This window comes from Anarhichas minor, unplaced genomic scaffold, assembly GCF_050575085.1.
Source record: "Anarhichas minor isolate MPS153535 unplaced genomic scaffold, ASM5057508v1 ptg000010l, whole genome shotgun sequence".
Lineage (NCBI taxonomy): Eukaryota > Metazoa > Chordata > Actinopteri > Perciformes > Anarhichadidae > Anarhichas > Anarhichas minor.
The window spans coordinates 8968063-8991917 of NW_027466456.1; the positions used below are offsets into that span (position 1 = coordinate 8968063).

The 23855-nt window shown below is 40.1% G+C and overlaps 1 protein-coding gene across 1 annotated transcript in view; it reads right to left on the reverse strand.

Moving 5' to 3' along the window:
- adgrl2a (adhesion G protein-coupled receptor L2a) overlaps window positions 1–23855 on the reverse strand; it is a 92247-nt gene that overhangs the window by 30442 nt on the left and 37950 nt on the right. The window contains exons 3-7 of the mRNA XM_076088071.1: window positions 22450–22663; window positions 11763–11872; window positions 10252–10311; window positions 5974–5988; window positions 4032–4832 (exon numbers count right to left, since the gene is read on the reverse strand). Coding sequence (XP_075944186.1) covers window positions 4032–4832; window positions 5974–5988; window positions 10252–10311; window positions 11763–11872; window positions 22450–22663 — 1200 coding nt within the window. The remainder of the gene's footprint in view (window positions 1–4031; window positions 4833–5973; window positions 5989–10251; window positions 10312–11762; window positions 11873–22449; window positions 22664–23855) is intronic.

The window sequence follows — 23855 nt, forward strand, 5'->3', positions numbered from 1 at the left end:
ATCCTGTCATTTAGTGTGCACGGCTCTCGTCGGGCATGATTTGAACAGTCTTTGGCCTGACTTCTGGAGGGAAGCCAAACAGACGCATATATGTGTGTAGACACGCACGCACACAAATGCAAATATCCAGATTCAAGGCACAGTTCATGGATGATGGTGGAGGAGGACTACGAGCAAACAGTGGGAGTCGACGGGCAGAAGAAGGGTAAAAGACAAATCAGAGACAGACTGAAGCGGCGAGACTGAACGCAATAGAGAGATAGTGAAAGAGAGAGACAATAAGATGGAAGCAGACGGGGGGGAAAAAACAACGAGAATATGACAGGAGGACAGAAAAACAAAAACAAAAAGTGTGATTTTCCACATCAATACAGTCTCCTTTCACACCGTTGCGTCCACTTGGGCAGCTGACAGGGGGTCGGGGAGAGGGAACGGGGGGTTGTTGTCGAGGCAAACAAACAAATTGGCCGTTTTTAACACATCCTGATCCCTGCTCCTGCACCGCTGGTGAGCACGTAGGAGGAAAAAAGTCTCTGACATTTTACCTCAGCACCTCAGATGGCTTTAAAAGCTTGATGTTGACGTTTAAAGTATCCATACCTTTCCTCCTCTCTCTCCGCTTGTCTCGGCTTTCTCTCTAAATGTTGCCATGCACAAGTTGACCTCTATGTAAGCGCAGCAGAAGACGGGAATGAATCATAGCGGTGCTTATTAGTGAGGTGTATATTCATCAGACTATAAGAGGTAGGCTCTCTGGGGTGACTGCTAATGCATGTGACTCACGGGCATCTGTAACAGCTGAGCATTTCTGCATCGCAAAGCACTTTCATAGGACACAAACTACAGGGCATTGTTTTGACCACATGCAGAGTTGTGTAAGCTAATTGGCCAGTCGCGTCAGTGAGCCCTACCTTTATAATTTCAAACAAATTGGGTCATTCTCTTCCTTACGAGCCCCACTCGTAAATGTATAATTTGAGGGTGCAGCAAAGATTGAAATTGTATGCAAATGTATTGACGTTTCAACAATTAAAGAGGAGGTCTTGATTTGTGTGGGTGTTAACTGCAGCGCTGGGGGCTTTTATACGGAAGTGATTCAGAATCTAATTTTACGACAGGGGATAAATAAAAGGTTTCCGAGGCTCACCTGTGTCCCATTGAGGCAGCAAATAAGAGTCTGTTTGTGCATACTTCTGCTAAGAAATAGATTTTGATATGCTTACTCAGTGGTTTGAGGGAAGATATCAGAGCTTGGCATGAATAAACGGTCCATAGAAATGGCTGCATAATGAGCTTTCTCTGGAAATACCTCATTTAAATCAATTTAATCATCTCACTTACAAGATGCAACAAAGGAATATATCTCTTCATGAGTTTTTAATATGCAAAAAGTAAAAACCGGCATGGAGCCATTGTTAAAACTAGTGGATTATGGTGCTGCTGGTTAAAGCCAAGAGTGGGACTTACTGACCCATTTAATGTCCAGTTCAAGTGAAGCCGCATGTTGGATGCGACTCCATCCACTCCCCCATAATCCTACAAGAGATGATCTTGCCTCGATTGGATTTGACAAGACCTCGACTGTCTGTCACACAGGGTCCCGACATCACTTTGATGCGATTGCGTTCCATGACGGAGTGAATCATGTAACAGAGTTGTTTGCGTACTTGAGAAATTTGGGGGGAAAAGGGGAGAAGAACGCGCAATGGACGATGTGCATGCTTTGAAATTTTCTTGAAGAAAAATCTGTGGTTGAATTAAAAACCGACAGATCCTTGTGTTGTCTTTGAAGAAAAAAGTAAATTACTAAGTCAACAACTAACACAGCATCTACATTAATAATAAGCCATGTTCTGTTGTGCAAACACTGTGCTAAGCTTTCACATGTGCTTGCAAATTTTTTGGGCAAATCTAAAATGTTCTTTTCATTTTTTTTTTTTTGCCTGGTGCTGCTCAAAACACGCACCTTCAACTTTTAACACTGCAAAAGCATTCTGATAGCTTGTTTCGGGGGCCCAGTGAAGCAGGCACTGAAACGAGCATCAAGATATCACAAAGAGGGCATCGAGTGACAGCCAGGAAAAAGTGCCATCATTTATGTGTCAACATCGGCCATGTGGGAGGACAAGTTTATTGACATCTTGATGATCATCCTGGACCATTCTCCCCCGCATTCATCGACTGCAACTCAACATACATTAGTCAGCAGGGGCCGGCCTCGTGTCTCGTTTTGTCAGGGAAAGAGAACGTAGACCTTGTTAAAATAAAGACGTGTGAATACAGAAGCCCCGAGGAGCCAATGCAGTACGTCAGGCAGTGTGTGTTTCTCAACATAATCTAAAGGAAGGGAAGTGGGTTCTCCTTTGGGTGCTTGGGGGGGTCTGACTGTGTGAATAAACACTTAAAACACTTTCGTAAGGTATGTTTTTCTCACACACACACACACACATACACACACACACACACATGCAATAACCGTAATAATGTCTTATTTCAGGGGGCGGATCCCGTTGATCCCGGAGCCTCTGATTTCTGTATCAGTAATCAGTGTCCATTCAGCAAATGAATAAATCAATTGAGCATGCAGCCTGTCTATACACAGGTTACTCCAAGAATCCATGAAAGCTAAGCTGAAAATAAATGCTGTTGTGGAGGCTGTTGCTTGACTGCTTAACAATCGGTTTACTGTGTATAAACACACGACTACATGTGAAGACATGCTCCAATTTGATATATTTATTGGATGTCAGAAAAGGTGATATTCATGACCACTTCTAAAGCAGCCGTCTGCAAATGCAAGGTACGTCTTAGAATCAGCTCATTTGAATTCACTGTGTGAAATTTGTTGTGTGCATAATGTTCTCCAAATGTTCTTATGATATGCAAATATTTAATAAAAAAAAATCTGTATCTGTCTTATTGACAGTGGAGATACTTCAAACATGTTATTCAGAGTTGGAAAAATAAATAAATTTATTTTTTTTTTGATCTTGTTCCCCACGATTGTTGCAGACTCAATGCCACGTCTGCATATTAATGTTGCTTTCCAACCTGGATTCGGTTCTTTGTTAAAGTAAAGCTTGCATGGGTCTGGCTAGATTGATGCTGTTCCACCGTCTGAACCCGAGTTAGCAGCCCGTGTCCTATCGATACAAAAGTGGACGAGCAAACGCGTAATAAATATTGAGCTCCCGGATAATCTGTGCAAAAGTTGCTTGACCTCTGAGGCTCATCACTGACTGCGTTGAGCATTACGTGGATTTAGGACTCTGGGTGTGGAGGGGATTAGGATAATTACTGTTATTATATTCTCAGGGTAAGGACTATTGCAGACCTAGGCTAGCCTCCCCTCAGCTCTTGACAGCTAAATTAAAAACATATGCTGCTGATGTGACCCTGGGTGATTGATCCTTCTCCCGTGTGTCTAGCATCTCTTTCTCTCTTAGACAGAACCTTGAATCCTTACACTCGGCCTACAGAGTGTAAAGTACTTCTTTTTTTTTTAATGACCGATGGAGATTTTAAGTTTCAGTATCACTTGGGGAATGATCTAACCTTGCCCCAGGCTAGACTTTACACCTGTCCGGGCACGTATGTTTCCAGAGGTGAAAGTATATCTCTCCCTTCCCGTCATACTCTCTCTAAAAATGGGATATGCTAGCAGGGGTCCCTTGAGCATTAGCACCAGGGACTCAGGGAATGTCAGGATGTTAAACCTCCCCAAATTCCCTAGATACTGATCCCTTATGATATGGTAACTGGCTTCGAGGTGTTGTTTACCACAGAGCCCCACTCACTTCACCCCCCCCCCCCCCCCCCCGAGATGCTTTCCTACACTCCAAAGCTTCCGTAACATATCCAACACATATTAGATTCTAAATTAAAAATCAGTCAGCTGTGACACTTGATACATAGATGGGGAGTACCAGAGGAATATCAAAGCACACTTGACAGCGACTAAAATCACGATTTCAGCGATGCAGTTTAACAATACTGTCTGGAAAAGAAATGATTGGGGTCTGGGTTCTTACCATGTGCGGGATCAGGTGGGCCAAACTCCAGGTTGTATCTCAGGATGTAAAAATTATTCCACACATAGAGCTGGTTATCTCGCGGATTGTATTCCACAGCTGCAATGTACTGGTACTGGTTGGGAAAGTGGATATCAACGTATTCCCCGCGGTTCTGTCTGGTATTGTAAATGTAGTCGATCAGACTCTTGCTGACTTCACTTTCATTGTCTTCATAGGTGGAGCGGACCACATACAGTACTCCGCAAACCATGAAGGCATTGGAGGCTGAGCGCTTATCGTAGGTTGTGTCCCAGGTAGCCTCAAATCGTAGCGTGTAGGGGTTCAACTGGCTGATCACGATCATGCCGTTGTTCTGCTCGGTGGCGTAGATCACCCACAGCCCATTCTCATCTACCGCCAGGTCAATGTCTGTTTTACCACCCCACTTGTAGGGCGACGTGTCGTGGTAGTTGGCATTATTGATGATCGCCTCACCACTTTTGATTCGAGTCCGCAGGTCAAACTTCACAATGTTGCGGGTGCGCTCCTTGTTGAAAAACACGGCGCCATCGTAGACCACAAATCCAGTCCCATCCACCCGGTGGGGCAGCTTGTAGGTGATGGTTTGTCGGGCATTTTGGAAGTCATCCAGGGAGGAATACTCAATGAGAGTGTCTGTCCTATAAGGAGTCCAAGGCATGAAGTAGAGTTTGTCGGCAGCTTGCAGGGGGTCTTTGCACCAGGCACCAGCTTGTTGCTCCGCTTCGAATAGAAAGGAAGGATCACCGACAGCTTTCAGAGTCCCAGGACAAAGAAAAACTAGCAATGGGAGAAGAGTAGAATAAGAAATAGACACAGGTTAACATGTGAAAATGAAACCATACAAAACTGTATGCAATGTCCATATTATCTCTAATGTCTTCATTTTGTTTTACAGGTTGTCCACGAGGAGTAAGGACAGATACACATTAAAGAGTGGCCAAAACACAACTAACATCTACAGCCAATATTCACAAGCAGAATAAGGATTTTGGTTTTGTGCATAGCAAGAAAAAAAAGGAATAGAAAAGTTATTATTCATTATGTTTAAATGTATAAATTGGTCTGAAACAAAAAGGAGCTTGGCCTCATAGACATTTACTGTTGGGAGTAGAACACAAATGAGGGGAAATAGAACAGAAAGAAAACTTAACAAAACAATTGGTCCTGTGAACAAAAACAAAATGCAGCCAACTAAAGTCACTTGGCAACAGACGGGAGAAGTTATGAGAGAGCAGGAGTCAGCACAGTCTGCAAAATGTTTGCATGTACTTAGATGTGTCTAGGTTACGCCACTTATTCTACTCTATATACCTGAGAGGCTTGTCAATACGAAGTGGTGCAAATGTCACAACCATTAAAATTTAAAAAAAAAAACTTTCAGTAATGGTCTCCTGAGGTGTTTTGGCTGCTGCTCTGGGGCATAGGAGGCACATAAGAATCAACAGAGAAAAGAGCAGCAAGTGGTCAGGTGAGCATAATGGGGAGAAGAGTGAAAAAGGGGAGGCAGGGGGGGGGGGGGGGCTCAAGGAGAAAAAGGGACAGTAGAAAGCAATAGCTTGGAAAAAAAGGGCCAAGAAACACTGTTACCATGGCATGCTATGGAAAAGGGTTTGGAAGCCAGGCAATATGAGATTCTGCTGAGTAGCAAAAACACCCAGGGAGAATGAGGAGAGGAAGCCCCTTATGGACTGCAGCCAATACGCCCCCATTTACATCTTTTTGCTGCTTGTGTGTCGTCTCTTTTATGGCCAGCCCCACTTCCCTTGTTGCACTACACTGGCCGTTAACATTACAGCTCGGGGGATTGTGACGATAACGTCTGTGATGGGTTTGTAGGGGCCACCATGGGAAAATAGGTAGTTTACAACCAGATGCCACAAAACAAGGAGCTAAGGTTTGGATCGTGTCTGTTATTTACCTTTTTGCTCCACTTCTATTTTAAGCGTTGGGAGAGAGAATGAAAGGGGTGCAAGGGGAAAAAAAGAGATTAATATGAATTAAGTGTCATAGCTATGATTACATATGCAAAAACACGTTATGAGACATGGACAAAGGTGGTCAGACCTATTCAGGGAAAGTAGGAAAGTTGTTAGAAAGGTGGCACACCATCGTCAAGGTCCTTTGTTAGAAAAGGGGCTGGATTAGAACATTGAAAATGATAAATCACAGGTTTGGTTTACGGCACAGTGGTGGATGGATTTTGTCTTTGATAGACTGCCAACTGCCTGCAAGTATACGAGCTATTGCAACGGCATAACTTCTGACATTCAGAAATTAAATAAATCATGGATTTTAGTTTGTTAAATAAACAGGAAATTCTGAGATTCACATTGAAAATTCGAAAACAAAGAAAACTATCACCCTTTAGTTATAGAAATTGTTGAAATGATTATAAGTAAATAAAAACATTTATGAGACTCAAAGCTTTTGTTTCCGTCCGTGAGTCTGACTGTTCGTATAGTTAGCCGTTATGTTGTATAGTATTCTTTTTAAGGGTAACATTTAGTTAGTAACCAGTACAAACTGAAAATAAAATGATTGAAAGAAAGAGACTCAAAGCCGTCCTGTGAACACTACACAAGTGTAATTGAATGCATCATTTTATTAATTTACGTTTATTATAATTGACCATATTGCTTTCAAACTGTGGTCTGTGTTAATCCACCCACCACCATTAACCAAACCTAATGCCACGGAAAAGTCATTTGTCTGTTTCTAAATTGTATTTTTTTGAAAGAAAGATAAATATAGACCAGTACACTTTGCTATATATATATATATATAAAAAAAATAAAATAAATACATTTAAAATTTAAATACAATGAAGATGTAATTGTATCATTCAGGACAATATAACACTGACTAGTACCTACAAAGCCGTGGTGTAACACTCTTGTCATGCTTTTACAATTCTGAATTCATATGTACACAGAAGAAAAACCTAACTGTGGCCTTATGAAGGAAGCAGGTAATCACTGTAAATCACTGGAGCAAAATACATTAAGATAGCTTATGTGCACTCACTGTTGAAACGTGTATTTCATTCCTCAATACAACACTATGGTTCATTTGTTGTTTGTGTTTGCCTATGTCTGCTATAAATTAGCCAACATGTGCACATTCAAACTAGTCTCCAGTGCTAACAAGGATTACCCAGCCCACTCATCTCAGATGTTTACGGCTGAATTGTAAAACATATATCAATAAAATGAATTTAAAAGGCATTAGTATTGCATGAAAATCACCAGCTTAGTTTAAACTGCAACAAGACTGAAGATTTCAAAAACATATTTTCGACAAATTTACAAAATTCTTCGGAAAATACTTTTCTCAGGTTAATCTAAAGCCTAGCTCAGACGACAACACTGTCCCAAGTCACGTCTTTAGACACTGGAACAGGTGAGATAAACAAAGGTCTGCCTGCTGTTCAATAAGTCAGTTGTTGACCAAATATGACAAAAATAGTCACTCAAGGACACCTCCAACTATGTGTCAAGAAAAGCTTGAGCAAAATTATTGTATTTATAAAATAACTATATTATATTATTATAAAAAAATGCCAAAACATTTATATTATTACATGGCAATGAAGCTTAGGGCTGTCTTCAACCAAAGGAAGTCTTAGTCGACTTAAACTGGAGTTGATTAATTGATTATTTAATTTTATCAACAGATTTGTAAAATTGAGTTTCTCCACAAATAATCACACAAATAAATCTCGTGTTTACCAGAGATGAGCTCGTAGGTTTCTCAGACATAAGTCCTTCAGCGTGAAAAAAGAATGAGTAACGACTAATTGACTAAAGGGATCTTAGTCGGCTGAGCCCAAAACAAAAAAATTAGCTGACTAGTCGACTAAGAGTCGGGCAGCCCTACTGAAGCTACAGTTTACATTAAAACAGGAAATAAAGTTTATTGGATTTCATCGTTATAAAACGTATTTGACTTAAAAAGTAATTTCTATTAACATGGACTTATTCAGACACATTGCTATCAAATATTATTTCATTTAAAATGATATCTACTTTTCTTTTTACTGATGGCTATGTTAATCTCCAGAGCACAGACTGCATGCGTCAGTTCTTTTGCCCTTGATCTACACCTCTATTGGTTTTTGCCTTGCTCAGATTTCAGTCTCGGATGGCTTCACAATACAAAAGGCTCAACCGCAGCGGGCCTGCGAAGATCAATGTTGAAACACTAAATGTACACATTTTGGGCCAGTTTGCATCGTGGGATAATGTTAGCAATTGTAAACTAACTTCCCCCTTGAAACCTGCAACGATCCAGCTCCAATTAGTGCAGGTTCATATTTCAGCTTGAATCGGTTGCAATTGTTGAGTCTGACCCAGGCTTCAGTGGCAACAAAAAGAAAGGCAGTGGAAACTAAAGATTCAGACGGATCCGTAAATGAATGCGCGCCATTCTGGAGAAGAAATTCAAGTGTGTTGTAGCTAACTAAGAGATCAAACACTGATAGGAGGCAAACAATTTAAGAAGAGTTGAGTTCTCAGCCTCGGCCACATAGAACAGAGGAGGCGAGAAGAGGACAAGGGAGAGATGACGTGAAGGAAACCTGGAAAGAAAAAGAGAAACACACGACGGAAGACCCGATGACGTTAGTAGAAATGAAAAATATAGAAATAGCAATCAGTGTGATCAGAAATCAGTCAGTGGATGAAGAGAGAGAGTCAGACAGCCGAGGAAGTTTCCCTGCAGATTGCACAGGGGAAGGAAAAAGAGTCAGTCACTTTAAAAATAGCAACATTAAAACAAACAAACATGAGACACATGCCAACCCACGCTAACCCCAAAGATCCTTAACTTTCTCCACTAGACATTGCAGACTTTCTAGGGAATCCCTGCTTTCTAAATCAAATCACAATGACTGTTAATAATCAGGTGAACCGTCTTTATATGAACGGATGTCTGCTGTCAACTGCAGACTCCGCTAGTGGCTGCCGGGTTTCATTTTAAAATAAAGCATCATGTAAGCTACACTGAAGAAAGGCAAAGGGAAACAACTGAACACAAAAAAGGGGGGCCCCCAAAATCATGCTGTTACAGCTTAACTTCAATTTTCATATTCTGGCCATCACTGTCACATGGAGCTGGGGGTGGTTACTGGCATTAGAATGTGATGAAAAATGGAAAAATTAGCATTAAGGACTTTTTATGCCCACTGGCGGCGTCTCTACATTTTGTTGCAAGGGTAGAATAGGAATGGACACTTTTTTTCTGTCTTTTCCCCGGCATTTTTTCAAAATGGCTTGCACAGAGCATGTCTTAATGAAGAAACGTCTCTGCTTTTATGTTGCCTCATTCAAGCAATTACTAGAGCCAATTCAGAGGGTGACTCAGTGCCAGGTGAAGGCAACATTTACATCCTTTGGCTGGAAAATTAAGATAATGTTGCTAATGAGGGCAGTCCATGACAAGCACCAAATTATGAAGCCAAAAGGATGAAAACGGTGGAAATGTAGGCAACTTGTTTCAAAGGCCACTTGCACAGAAGGGGAAACATCCCAAATTGCTCGTGTGATTATGCAAAGGCTTTGACAATAGAACAAATTAATTAAGTACCACATTATATTCAGTCAGTCATAGAGACAGAAAACAACTGTTTATCTTATTATGTAATTAAACGGCTGGCCATAATTCATGGCGCAGACAGACTTTGAGGAGCAGCAGTTACAAGTCAAAATGAGGACACGTGTCCCGCAGTTGATCAGCTTAATGGAGATTTAATACGTTGTCTTGCAAAACAACTTCTCAAGTCTTGTATCCCAGCAAATCCAGGGGATCCTAAGCTCCTGAACCACTGCAATGTTTTTAATCACAAATCTTGGTGTTTGGCACATGATCTATTCCATCTGAAAACTACAAAACTGCAGTACGGTCTTTGCTACCCCATGTGCAAACTGTAGAAAGCGCTTGCTCTGGTGTGGAAAAGCTCAGTAAATCTTACCCTATGACTGCCTTTCTCTGCGTTAGTCTGACTCTACAACATGATCTAGGGTATATGGGTTGTATTTTGGGGAAGAGGAGACAGAGGATTGGTAAGAGGGGAAAAAAACATAACAAAAAACTGGCCTATGAATCACAATCTATCACAGTTTACAACAGGACTTGAGTGGGAAAGGCTGAACTGGGCTTGTGTGGACTGGGTCAGACTGGGAGAACACTAAGCACTTACCAGGGCAGTCGCGATAGGATACATTCTGTGTTCTTGGTCCTATTCTGGTTGGGCATGGACCTTGAGAAGCAAAAAGACGGGGCTACAGACATGCATTGTTTGAAACTGCTTGGAGTGAAATGAGGACCTGTTTGGAATATTTGTTGGAAAGACTTTGCCAGGACTGAGAGTCCTTGGGCAGAAGTTTATTTCTCACCACATTACACCAGTCTTGACTGTTTTCTTGGTGCAAGAAGGAGGCAAAAGAAACAGTGGGTGGACATGAGTGCACCTTGAGGCTAATCCTACTATTAAGTTTTGAGGTAACACAGCAAGACATGAAATCAATACTTCACTTAACTATGAGGCGTGTAAAAAGAAAAAAGAAAAAAAAAAAGAAGCTGTTCGGCATTTCAGGTAAAAGCAACATGGTTTGGCTTCGGCTCAATAGGGTGGACTCAAATACTCATTATTGCTTATTTCAATTTTAATTCAGGTCCTCAAAGCCTTGAAGAGGTTAACCTTTAAGTGGTAATGCGTTTCTCCATCAGATGATGGTCACTAATGCATTCTGATTCAACACTGAGGGGAAGAGCTGGGCCAGGTATACTGGTAACGATGTAGGAGAAATGTGTTGAAATATAAAAAAAATACTGTAGAATAAAGACGCTTTATTTATATTTGGGCTAAAGTTCCCTTTAGAGTTGATCCAAAAGTGAAACACGTTAATCTACAAGAATCTACAAGAGCTGCCAAATACTTCCCACTCTAATTATGTCAGTTCCACCTGATTAGTGATTCTGGCAATTGATCTAAATCTTTGTCATTAATCAGTTTGTAAAGGTTACCTCTGGGAACTTCCTTCACAAATTGCAAATGAATAGCATCTTAAAGGACAAAGGGGGATTTTAATTCAAAGGGCAATCTAAAGATTGTTTGGGAGCAATGAATATTTTAGCATCCACGGAGCAGACAAAATGTTAACACTATCTCTTTAGATGAAATATTACCTTGTTGACTTACGAGTGGAGCCATTCTGTTCCGTTACATAATGAAACATCTGTTAACATATTTCAACACCTGTTGTATGGATGTATATTAAGCCATCAAGGTGAGCTGTGTTTTGCGCCCGATAGACTCCTCTCCGTACAAGACTGGAGTAATGAAACACTCGCTTGCCATCACGGAGAGTCAGCATGACTTCCTCTACCCTCGCTCTATTCTGCTACCTCATAACCAGGCTCGTCGGCCCGGCTGGAAACACGGTGCGCACATCAATAATAAAGGCAGTACAGAAAGAGGACCAAAGGGTTTTACAGGTCATATCTCATGAAAAGTTCATGGTGTGACACAGATGGAAGAAAAGACAGAAGAAATGGTGCTGGAAGGTGTTGCACACAAAGAGAGCAGAATGTCTGGAAAAGGCAGGAGGAAGAAATGATACGGGATAGAGATAGAGAGGATGGGAGTGTGTGTGTGTGTGTGGAGGGGGGGGGGGGGGATTCAATTCATGACAGAAGGGTCAAACTTACTGTAGGGCACACACTCATACTGGACCTCCAGGTACTTGTAGGTCCCTGGGCAGGGGTCAGGGAAGACATCTGAACCTGTGATCACGATGCACTGGGTCCGATTGTTGCATCTGGAAACAAACAAATGGAAACAAATTCAGCAAAAACACCCGACATACATCCACACTAGTCTTTTCAAACATCGTAAATGGTAAAGGGAATCAAACATGTGTTCTTATAATCCGGGGGGGGGGGGGGGGTGTGCTATGTGTATGATGTCCTTTGTACGCTGTGCTATTGCGTGTGTCTTTTTCAAGAGCTTAGATAATCTGTGTGAATGTGTATGGGCAAATGAAAAAAAATACAAAAAAGGCTCTGCAACATTTTCCCCCCCCGATGCCATAATGCAATATTACATATCTAGTCAATAACTGGCCAATGTATTACATTCCTGGTTTTCTGAATGAATCTTGCAGTCACACACAACTTTGTGCTCCATCTGTTCTTTAACATTTTCCCTGCAAGGTGTGATCAAATTAAATCAGAACTGTGTGTGTGTGCGTGCGTGTTGTTATATACATAACTGCTCTCTTGCATATCGAACTATGTGAATACAACTAATAGAAATGAAATGTACACGAACTGCACAAATGAATGCAACAAATGTCGGTGGATAAGACATGAAGGCTCATTCACACAGGAATACAATTGCATAGGGACCTCATGTGATTTGTGGATTTGACCCCCCACATCTGTGTTTGGTGGGGCGCATTTGCACAGAATTAACAAAGTCTGTGTTTCACTCAAATGTCCCGTCTTATTGATGTGAGCTTGCTCCTTTACTGAATGGGTCTACACATGCTGAGCAGCTAGATGAGGCTCTTGAATTGTCACTCAAAATGCCATTAAGATCAACAATAATGATTTCTATTGCAGCCGCCATAATTCTCGATCCGGAAGAGCAAAAATAGTTACACAACCAGAATGAGATGTGTTTTGCAAAATGTGTGACATTTATAGTTTATTTTTATTTTTAAGGGAAACAACTTATATATAATTATTAGAAATCACATGGAGGACCTAATGTTTTATTAGCTATCACAGATATACATATAGTTTTTTTATTTCACCAGCCAGCGTGCAGCAGTGTCAAAAGTCCCTGCCTTTAACATCTGGAGAGCAGACATTCTAATTGAGCCTGTGGTGTGCTCTGAAGCCCGGGGAATTGCAGGTGACCGCCCTTTTTGCTGTCCTGAAATCATGATAATGACATCTATACTCCCAGCACTTTGCTACCAAGGGGACTAAAAATTCTATTGGCAACGTGAGGAGCCAGATCAATAACTCTGTTCTGCAGATTTAGCAGGGACCAGAGATAATATTTGTTTCTTCTTATCACAGACCAGTGAGCCCATTTACAGCAGATCATTGGAAAATGTATTACTGGTTGCATTGGATTGTGCTTTGGGTTTTTGCCTTTGCTTTTGGGCCGCTGAGGTAATCACTGTTCTGTGTCCAAATGTTATTAATATAATATTAGGTAGCGCAGTGGAACAGTGGAGAGTAGCCTACTGTTGGGATGTGTTGGCATTGAGCAGACGCAGGGAGGGGTGGAAATTGTTTAGCTGTCTGATTTAAAACAACCACATTTTAGCTGCATGCCATGGATGCGTGCAGCGCCTTATGGTTTACGGCACACACACACAAAAAATTACTGAGCAACCTTAACAAACGGCTCATGTGTTCAAACTCAAAAAACACTAAATCATAATAATGGCAGGGAATGAAATTAGCCATTAGCTTTATTCTCCTTTTTTTAAAGCACAAAAGCAATTCATCTGCCACTTCCTCCTGTTCTATTTCTCCCAATCAGCATGTATGCCAATTAAATTGTTCATGCATTTTTTTTTTCGAGTACATTTCATAGAGAATATTTTTTTATTTCACTAATAAATTTTCTTTTTTTTTTTGCTTTTGGCAAGGTTCATTTTACCCAAATAACTAGTGTGTGTGTGTGTGTGTTTTAACAAAGAGCCATAATGACACTATTTGTGTCAATATCTGCGTGTGTGCATCTGTGTTTACTGAAGGTCTCAAGGGGCATTCCACCTTATTAATGACCCTCACGTGTGATAACAGATGACAATATCAGCATATTGTATTTGTTTTTATGGAAATTAATTGCATGAATTACTGTTTTGGAATTAAAACAGGTACCTCATGCTGGGCCCATAATAACGCCGCTTGTTTTTGTGGGTAATATTTCATGACTCTGCAGCACTTTCCATATATTATATGGTCACTTTGATGATTCTGTCCCCTTGCTCATGCATAAGTATATCATGCAGGAGCAATATAAATTACAGTGCTTTATCTAACAGATTCCGATGAGACTGGGAAATGACTGCCTGGTTTATATTAGGCATATGAAACAGAATAATATCAAAAATAAAATTCATGACACTAATGAGGACATAGACCTGCCATCGTTTCTCAGGCAAATGTATTAAAAAAACAGGACATAAGCACTGGGGAAAAAAACACCTCGTATTTCTTTAGAAACAATGTTGACATAAGTGTTGATAGCTCTTTCTGATATATTGCCCTAATTTCAGCGCTGTGGAGCAGGAGCGCCCTGTTCTATGTGGTTGCGTGACTCAGATTCCTTCTCATCTGTGAAACCTTGAGCATCTCCTGAGACCAATTGGAAAAAGCCCTAATGACTTTTCCAATGCATCGTCCTAGCGCTCAATTTGAGAGAGAGCATGTAATTGAAATTCCTCCCATAAAAAGTTCAGCATTTGGGCCTGCCAGGGCACAGGTCTCAAAGTGCACACTAATTAAATACATGTAAAATATGATATCTCTGACAATCTTTTGATAGTCTGAGGCTATAGAGTAATTAATCATCATGATTATTAAGTCAAAGGAAGATTTTTTCCACTTTCCTCCAGAGTTAAACATTCTATTTCTATAAATACTTTGACTGTTCAACAGGATTGTACTAAAGAAAAAGTGTGGAGAGAAATAATAATTAGCCATTTGGAAAAAGGAGATCCGTATTAAGTAATAGGGAAACCGTTTTAGGAGTGACACTACCAAGCTGTTTGTATTAGCTTATATCAATAAATACACAATGCCATATTTGTATTATATTTTGACAAATTGGTAAAACCAAGTCTAACGCAGATGTGACATGATTTAAAAAAAAGTCTTGTCCAGTATGAAGTTTGGTATACAGAGCTCCACATCCTGATCTATCTATCTATCAATAACTTTATAATATATGTATCTAAAAATAAAAAAACAAAATGTTCAGTGTCAAAAATAGTTGCGGCATAATTTATTCTTGAAGTAAAATTAAAATGAGAGCAGGATGGAGCAACTTTCTGCTTTGATTGCCTCCATTTCCCCAACCAGCCTGTTAATCACACTGAAGTATTCCAAATGTAATCCCATCACATCTCTGACCTTTTGGGAGAGGCAGACATCAGTACAATTAGAGTGTCACAGAAAATGCTGCTTGGAATTTGATGCAAATCTCCTTTTAAAAAATGAGCACTCCCTGCTGACAGCGGGAAAGGGTGCGATAAGATGCCAACAAGGTGTAGCTGATGGCAATCCTGATACCTGATGTATCCACATGCAATTTAACCTTCTCCACTGCCATCATAAAGCATGTCAGAGGGATAATTGGACATGAATATAATGTGCCAAGTGATTAATAAATTGACTTGACAAAAAAAAAAAAATTCTGCAAACTGTATTTCCACTAAAAAACCCATAAAAATAAAACTGTAATCTAGATCTGTTTTCCACTAATCCCTCAACAGATGCAACGGCATTTTAATCAATGCCGCTGTGTTCAATAGATCAGCATAAGCTCGCAACGGGGCTTTGCTTAGACAGTGTACTCAAAACTGTGTAAATTGAAGTTTAAAGTATATTTACAATTTACTCATACGCACTTTTAACAAAAACACACTGGTCAATTTTAGCTTATAACTAAAAAATATGCAATACAGAAATATGTTTTGTAAAATGCTTATTACACGTTATAATTGGCAAATATGAATTTTTTTAAACTCTCTGATCTATATTTTTAGTAGGCAAAGGACTAAGCCTAGCAAGTTTACCAAGTTTGATCGCATATATTAATATTCTCAGGAAAAATCATCATGAATAGTCTTGTCTTCATGCAATGCACTGCTTTTAAACTGAACCAGCAGGGACAGTCATGGAGGTCTCTCATGAGGTGACACATCATGTGCTGCTCATGTGACAAGGCTAGTTTAAACTAAAGACAAAGATGCTCCTAAATTTCCGAATCCTCGAATGTTCTGCCCCTACTGCTCATTTCTCTATCCCTCAACACTCCAGCGTTCAGGAAGCCTAAGCAGCCATCTGTAATTCAGAATATAAAAAAAACAGCATCAGCAGTGAAGACAATCGCTGTGTAACTGGAGGAGAAAAGCGACATGAGTGAGGGGAGCACATTACAGAAAAGGCACAATCTACTTCCTGGTGCTCCCAGTTTGAATTTCAATCAAATTAGCGTCTCTTAAACTCAAAGTGACCCGTCTAGCTCCATTTCATCTGAAATGCTGATGAGGTTCATGGCACAATTATCAAGGCAGACATCTCTCTCAAAAGGCAAGCCTGCTTATAGCAGACAGGCCGTTGAAAAATTAAATCATTTCCAGGGCCACAAAATGGCAGCGAAAGAAACACTGTTGCAAACAGTACACAAAACAAACACACAAGCGCACCAGCTTGATGTATAATCACCTCCAATATCAGTATATTTAGAGCATTTTCTAAGGGGGTGGCCCAATAATGTTTCAGGAAATAGGTTGTTAGAAATTAACCATTAGCATCCCGCTTTCAACTTGAGGTCTGACCCAATATCCGGGTAAGACATCCCAGGAACTTGTAATTACTGTCATATGCTTGTGTTTATGCTATATTTACTGGAGCTGCCAATGGTGCTCAACGGGGGGATTCCAGGCTCTTACAGACTCGGGAGGGAAGTTTGTGCGACTCTCATCCGTCCATCTTGCCTATTGATTTTTAAACCAGCCGAGGTATATTGCCACGCCGCTAAAGTCAGTGGAAATGCTATTGTGCCATTCTGCAGGTCTAAATGTGACCTTTATAAGACGGCAGAATGCAATTTTAGCACACCCACGCATGAAGCCAAAGCTACACAGGAATGGCTTAAGAAACAACGTTAATGTTCTGGAGTGGCCGAGCCACAGTCCAGATCAAGTACTTGTGACTGGACCCGATGATCCCTGTGTGCAACCCGACGGAGCTTGAGCAGTTTAACAAAGAAGAATGGGGAAGAAGTGCAGTGAACAGATGAGCCAAGCTGACGGAGACCCAAGACAGTAGCTGCTGCTAAAGGTGCATCTATTAAACAGTGATAAGGGGTGAATGCTTATTTAAAAACACTCGTTTTCCATTTCATAACTGTAATCAGTTCAGAACAATTTGTAATGTGTTTTCGCTCAAATATATTTTGATAATTAAAAAAACAAAAAAAATCCAAGTGACATCTACTTTAATTCATAATTTCAAACAATAAAATCGTAATACATTTTACAGACACTGTATGTGACTTTTGTAAACAAAAGCAGAATGCAATGCTGTCGGGGACATTTTGTAGTGATTTTCGATGTAAGAGTCATCAAACATGTACCATGACAGATTCATATTTACAGATTGTTCCTTTTTGAAGGGCATCATTTAAAAACATTGGTGGAAAAAGATTGCAACTCACAGACAATATTAACACTATTAATATTAATATATAGTCAAATAGAGGTGGGCCATATGGCAAAAAAATGTCATAGTACATGTACGGTTTAATATTGAAATATTGTTCATTATTTAGTAAATTGTCTGAAGACTAAAATGTGTTTAATGATAAAATAACCAAAAAGACTTGTTTGTTTTGGCCGAATACGAATCACATTGACGCAAACAATTCAATAAAAATCTAATTTGATCATAAATTAGTCCGGCACACCGACTTTGCCAACATTGGTCTGAAACATTAAGACGGTAAAAAACGGTATGGAACAAAGTAGTTTTAACTGTTACGTAGTATATACTCTCATACTGCCCAACCCTGTTGTCGTAGTCAACAGTATAATGTGATATAACATGTGTGCCAATATAGTCTTGGGCAGAGAGCAGTTTCATGGCTCATGAACTTGTGCACACCCCAAACTTAATCCAGATCTTTATGAAATCTTAATCTGCTGCACTTTAAATAAACACTAACAGAGAGGAAGAACAAGGCGGTGTGCTGTCAGGCGGCAGCAATGGAGCTCCTCGGAGAGCCTCGCAAAGCAGTCCTGTCACCGATATAAATAGTGTAAGCGGCATCGTTTACTCTCCAGAAGTGCCTCACGTTTATTGACAATTGCATGCTAATATTACTGGCTCATTTCAACATTACAAGTCAGTTGTTAACAACCCTATTAATTTAATAATGTCTGTAAAAAACCTGTCACGTTCAAGCTGAGGATATCATTACGAGATAGAAGCCTTCAAATGCCCAATGGTGAATGGTAATGATCGTTTTAATGATAATGATGAACTAACTAGCTGTCCTCTAATCCCACAAATGAATTTCACATTGTCTGCTAGAGAGCTATCAGCTTTGATCATTCTTGTCGATGATATGCTCCTTGGAAAACCCCATGATCCACAGGCACGGCAGGGCCCAGCCATGTCATGTTACTGTAATCAATGACCTTGTTATCGAATACTTCAGATGAAGCTCATTAGTCAGGGAGAAATCAATGGATGTAAGCCACTTATTCACACTCTATATCTTAATATGTTCTTTTTGTGACGATGAGTAGTCAAGATGTGTCATTGTCATCTCTACTACTCCTCGAGCTACTAGATTTAAATAGTAAGTAAGCGCCAGATGGTTAGTGCATGCACAACTGAATGTATTACAAAACAATACATTTAAATTACAGTTTTAATCTAGAAGTTGTGTGGCAGGAATGTGTTGCGGCGGCGATCATTATCATCAGTGCAGATGAGGAAATGTAATTATTAAGAACTAAAATCCTGAAAAGGAGAACATAAAAAAAAAAATCACCTCGCTGAATATTATTATCAATGAATTAATTATTTTAAACTGTCCTGCCATGCAGTTTCACATCTGCTGGGGAGGTGTCCACGTGAAAAATTCCTGCACAGATTATCACCCACTTGAGTCGACTAATTGCTTGCAGCTGAATGTTCTAATTGAGCCACAACCGTCCTAGGGCTATTTTCATAAAATCATTGTGCTCATGAATATAATATGCCAGCCAGATATAAAAACAACTCGGAGTGCCAACAGTATCTATCAAACTCAGTGATGCCTCAATCCAATTCGCCACACTTCAGGACCGCATTAATTTCGGATGTTTAAAAAGTGAACACAGTTTTCCACACAAGTGCTAATGTGATTTTTCCCACACACTTAAATTTGTAGGCCAGGGTAATTATGGCAACAAATAATTTTGGCTCTTCAATCTTTTCTTGATGGAGACTGTACAGTTGGAAATACTATTTTTTTTCCATACCCAGTGTGTGTGTGTACAGTGCGTTGCCCCACATATGGAACATTTCAGCTGGGTTAGCCTCAGCGGGAGCCGGAGAGCCGACCAGAGTTTTGACTTGTGGAGAAGCAAAGGGCTCAGACCTTGAAACAAACATTGCATTCCAAATAGGCAGAATACTAAAAAAAAAAATCACCACATTTCTTGTTTGAGGATAATTATTTTTGGCAGCAGAGGCATTACATTTGCTTCTTATTTTAGTTGATTTCTGTAAATAAATAGACAAGAGATACTAAAATCACTAATTAGTCCCATATGCAATCTTGGGCATTTGTCAAGCTGTCCTTGAATCTATTGTCATGACAGTAGACTGTTTTAAGTTTCTGCACTGATGACGCAAACACTGCTTTTATGATATAGACCAAAACTGGCTTCATTTCACGTATATTAACATAAATAACATAAATCTGCTCTCACACTTTTCATGGCGATATATCTCACAAGACGTTCACACTGACAAAGAAATAATCTATGTATGGCACTTTATGTAAATATATGCCACTCACTTTTTTACAGCAGTTGATGTCTTTTGAATTTCTTCCCGTGGTATCAGTGGGATTTTTTTTTTTTGGTGGGATTTTTGAACCCACGCACCTGACAGAGACCGTTTGTATCACACAACACTTTCTTCGAACACACATATTCCTCTCTTTGCTCCCAGTACAATAGCACAGCAGTGACATTGAAATGCTAAAAACACATTTAAAATAACATCTTTCTACCAGACTGTTTGGGATTTGTTGTCAGGTTGCTCCTGCTGGGTCAGTATTTGTGCTTCAGTGGACTGTTTTTGTTCGAGTGAGGCTGAGGGCATGCGTAATACACGGGGCCACAAGCGGGGAGCAGGCAGGCTGCAGCTTTTCAAGACAGACAACATGAGTCAGCTATCTGACTTCATCAAATAGGGCTTGACAATAAACCCCCTGAATACAAGCGCTCCACTGTTTTATTTCATTTATTTTTTTTTTATTTCCCAAGGCAGCTTGCCAGAGTTGCTGACGGTCTCATACCGTCCAATTTCTCTCTCTCTGTGGCACTCATATGTCATTCCATCCCGTGCACTTTGGCTCGGATGGCATCCCTATGTGACAACTGGTCTCATGTATACGGTGTTACCAGTGGAACCCTGCTGCGCACGTCCATGCAACTCCGTGGGTATGTTTTCCACAATAAATCATCCTTCTTTGCACATGAGTGATAGCTACAGAGACAGTGGCTTTAAAATGTGGGACAGCCCTGTTGTCGGTGATCAATCTGTAAGTCGGGCCTGCCAAGAGCCTGCCCTTAACCTGACCAACATGATTTACCAAAGAGCCGATACAGAAGAGCAGTATCATAACGTTCAGGAAATGCCAAGGGTGGAAGAAGTATTCAGATCACTTACTTAAGTAAAAGTAGCAATACAACCTTATAAAAGTATTCAATTACAAGTATCAATAGTTAACATTTAAGTTGAGTCAACATGCAGAAGTTTTATCAACATAATGAACTTTAAGTATCAAATATAAAAGTAGTTTTTATGCCGATTTATTTTTACAAGAATGATTACTTTTTATCATTACATATTATGATTTATGCATCAACATGTAAGCACTGTGAGTACTTTAATGTTGTAGTTGGTAAAGCTGGAGCACGTTTTTACTATTTTATACCCTGCTGGGTGGTTTAATCATTAATCATATGCTATATATGTAAAAAGGATATATGAATAACGATAAATAATTGTAGTGTGGAAAAACTAGAATACTTGTTACTGAGTCGTAGTAGAGTAAAAATGTATCCCCTATCAGCGGTATTGGAGTTAGTGTACTTAGTTATTTCTAACCACAGAGAAATGCTCAGAATGAAGCACATTTTGGACTAAATTGCCAGATGAAGGCAAATAATCTGCAATCCAAATATTTGATGTTCATTAAAATACATTTTTTAGACAATGCCTAAAATGTTTTCCTCAGTGTTTGATATATAATCAATAAAGGCTATAGTAGATTGCCAACTGTTCTTTCATCATCACCGCAATGAGTCAACCTTTTAAATCAAGAGCCAGAGGGGAAGTTTGTGGTGCTGGCAAACAGCCATCAGATTTAGGTGGCCAAAGTTGAGAAGATGGTTGCAGGATTATAATTGTTTATAATTGGATTGACAACATATTCATTTAATTCCAAATAAAACATATTTTTTACGTAGCAAAAGCTTGTTTTCCTCTCAATATTTTGTATTACACACACTCTCTCTCTCACACACACACACACACACACACACACAATACTGTGCCACCCCACACACAGGTACACATTAAATGGTTTTCGCTAAGAGCAAGTGGCTCAGCTTCACTAATAAGGCAAACCAAAGCTAACAGTGATAGACTGGTGTTAGCATACTTAATCTAGAAAGCACATTTGCGAGGTAATGTATTCAACAGAGTAAATTACAATAGACAGAATAATTACCCCCCCGCAAGCCGGATCAGATCTGCAGTTCGTCAGTCATGTCCAATCAGAAAAGACTTTGTTTTTATGAATGTTGTTGAAAGGTTAATTTGTTATGTTCATATTTTTGAAATGTGAATTTGGTGTCTATTGTGAGCTTATTAGTGTGGTCTCCTGACTCCGATTTCTGTTTTTAATCTCTTCTATGTGTCAGCCCTGCTTCACCTCCCAAGTTTCTAATTCTCTTTTGTCCAGGTTCAGCTGTCTTAGATGCTAACATTAATGTCTTATAGGTTTATTGATGCTGACAGGCATTCAACTCCACACTTACATTCACTTTTGCTCCATTCGATGGAGTAAATCAATCTGACGGCAGCCGTGTTTTTCTCCATGGCGGAAGATTTTACTCCAAGGCAAAGGGATACAGAGAAGTTTTTTTCGAGCGCAAGAAAAATGGAAGTCAACGGGGACAACCAGACAAAATGAAATGGTTGACAGCGGTCCAAATCTGGTTGCTCAAGGCAACTAGGCGACCGTACCTATTGAGATCTGGCAATTATTTTCTAAGGGCCCTGTAACTTTGGCAGATACCTCATTTTGTGAGAATTTGTGTTATGCTGCACAGATACGGTATGTCTGCAGTTTTACCTTTGTGACATGATCTTGTAGGCATCTGGAAGATAGCAGTTGACGTTCTCCATCTGGAAAGGGTCGGCGTCACAGATCTTGTCATCCGTTCGGCCATAGTTGGCACTTTCGATCATTATGACATCACTTCCGGGACACCGCAGATCGATGGGGTAACCCTCGCAAGACAGCTCTCTCCGCACTAAGCCAAATGGCAGGGCAGCTCGACTAAACCCTGAGGAAGAAGAGAGAGGGAGAGAGAGAGAGAGAGAGAGAAATGTTCTATTAGTACAAATCGAAAGGAGATGCTTAGTTGCGCTGACACAGACGAAGGCGGCATGAAAGGCAGAAGACACAGAATATCAGAGCTGGATGTCCTGGATATACATAAAAGCAGCATTTTGTGCATGTTCATTCCTTTTCATTCAAAAGGCTGCAACTGTTTAGCAAGATGAATCACGCTGATATGTAGATAGGGAACCTTGGATTGGACTACTAGCCTGACATACATCAGAATATTGAGTGAACATTTCAGATCTCAACCGCACCAGCGAGCTAATGGTGTTAGTATGTCATCCCCATGCCTGACTGGTCCTGGAGAAAATCAATAATTGTCATTAAAATCGAGTTAGTCGGCTAAAACGTCTGGAGCATTGTAACCCCTTAAGGCCATCTATGTACAGTAAGCACACTGACACAACACTAATGATACAAAATCAATTAAGAATTCATTTGAATTAATAATATTAGAATAAAATATTACATTTTTGAGAGCATTTTCAAAGTATTTTCACATGTTTTTCTTTGTCATACTACTGTTCTGTTTCATGTGTGAGGACGGGAACACAAAGCCATCACAGTCTACCACTGGAGACGTGTGCTTTACTTGCCAAGCTCTTTTCTTCTACCTAAAATGAAAAAGTACAACAAGCATTTGTACAACATGAGTGTAATTGAATCCACTTTGCAGTGCTGACAATCGAAGGGCGGGCTATCTGGACACACTGGAAATAATAGTGTGTGTGTGTGTGTGTGTGTGCGTCAGTGAGGGTGTGGGGGTAGGACACAGTCAATGAATCATTATAGTGGCTTTCTGCTCCACAATTGAGAATAAAGCCAAAAAGTCATACTGAAACTAAAAGTGAACTATACATAAACTATAGCAATCCAAACATGGGATATTTTTGGTCGGAGCAGCTTCCTAAGGCTGTGACATGTCAAGTATTATAGGAGAGCGGCATAGAGCTTAAAAAGATTGCCAGCTGCCCCTCTGTGGACTTTGACTAAACCAGTAGCAGCACCGAATAATAACTAAAGCCCCCTTCTGTGCAGTGCAGACTCTGTCACCTCTCTGAGCCTTTTAAATAATGCTGTTGCTACCTGCAACTTGGTTGATGCCTGTTGTTAGTGTTTCCAAAGCCTCTACT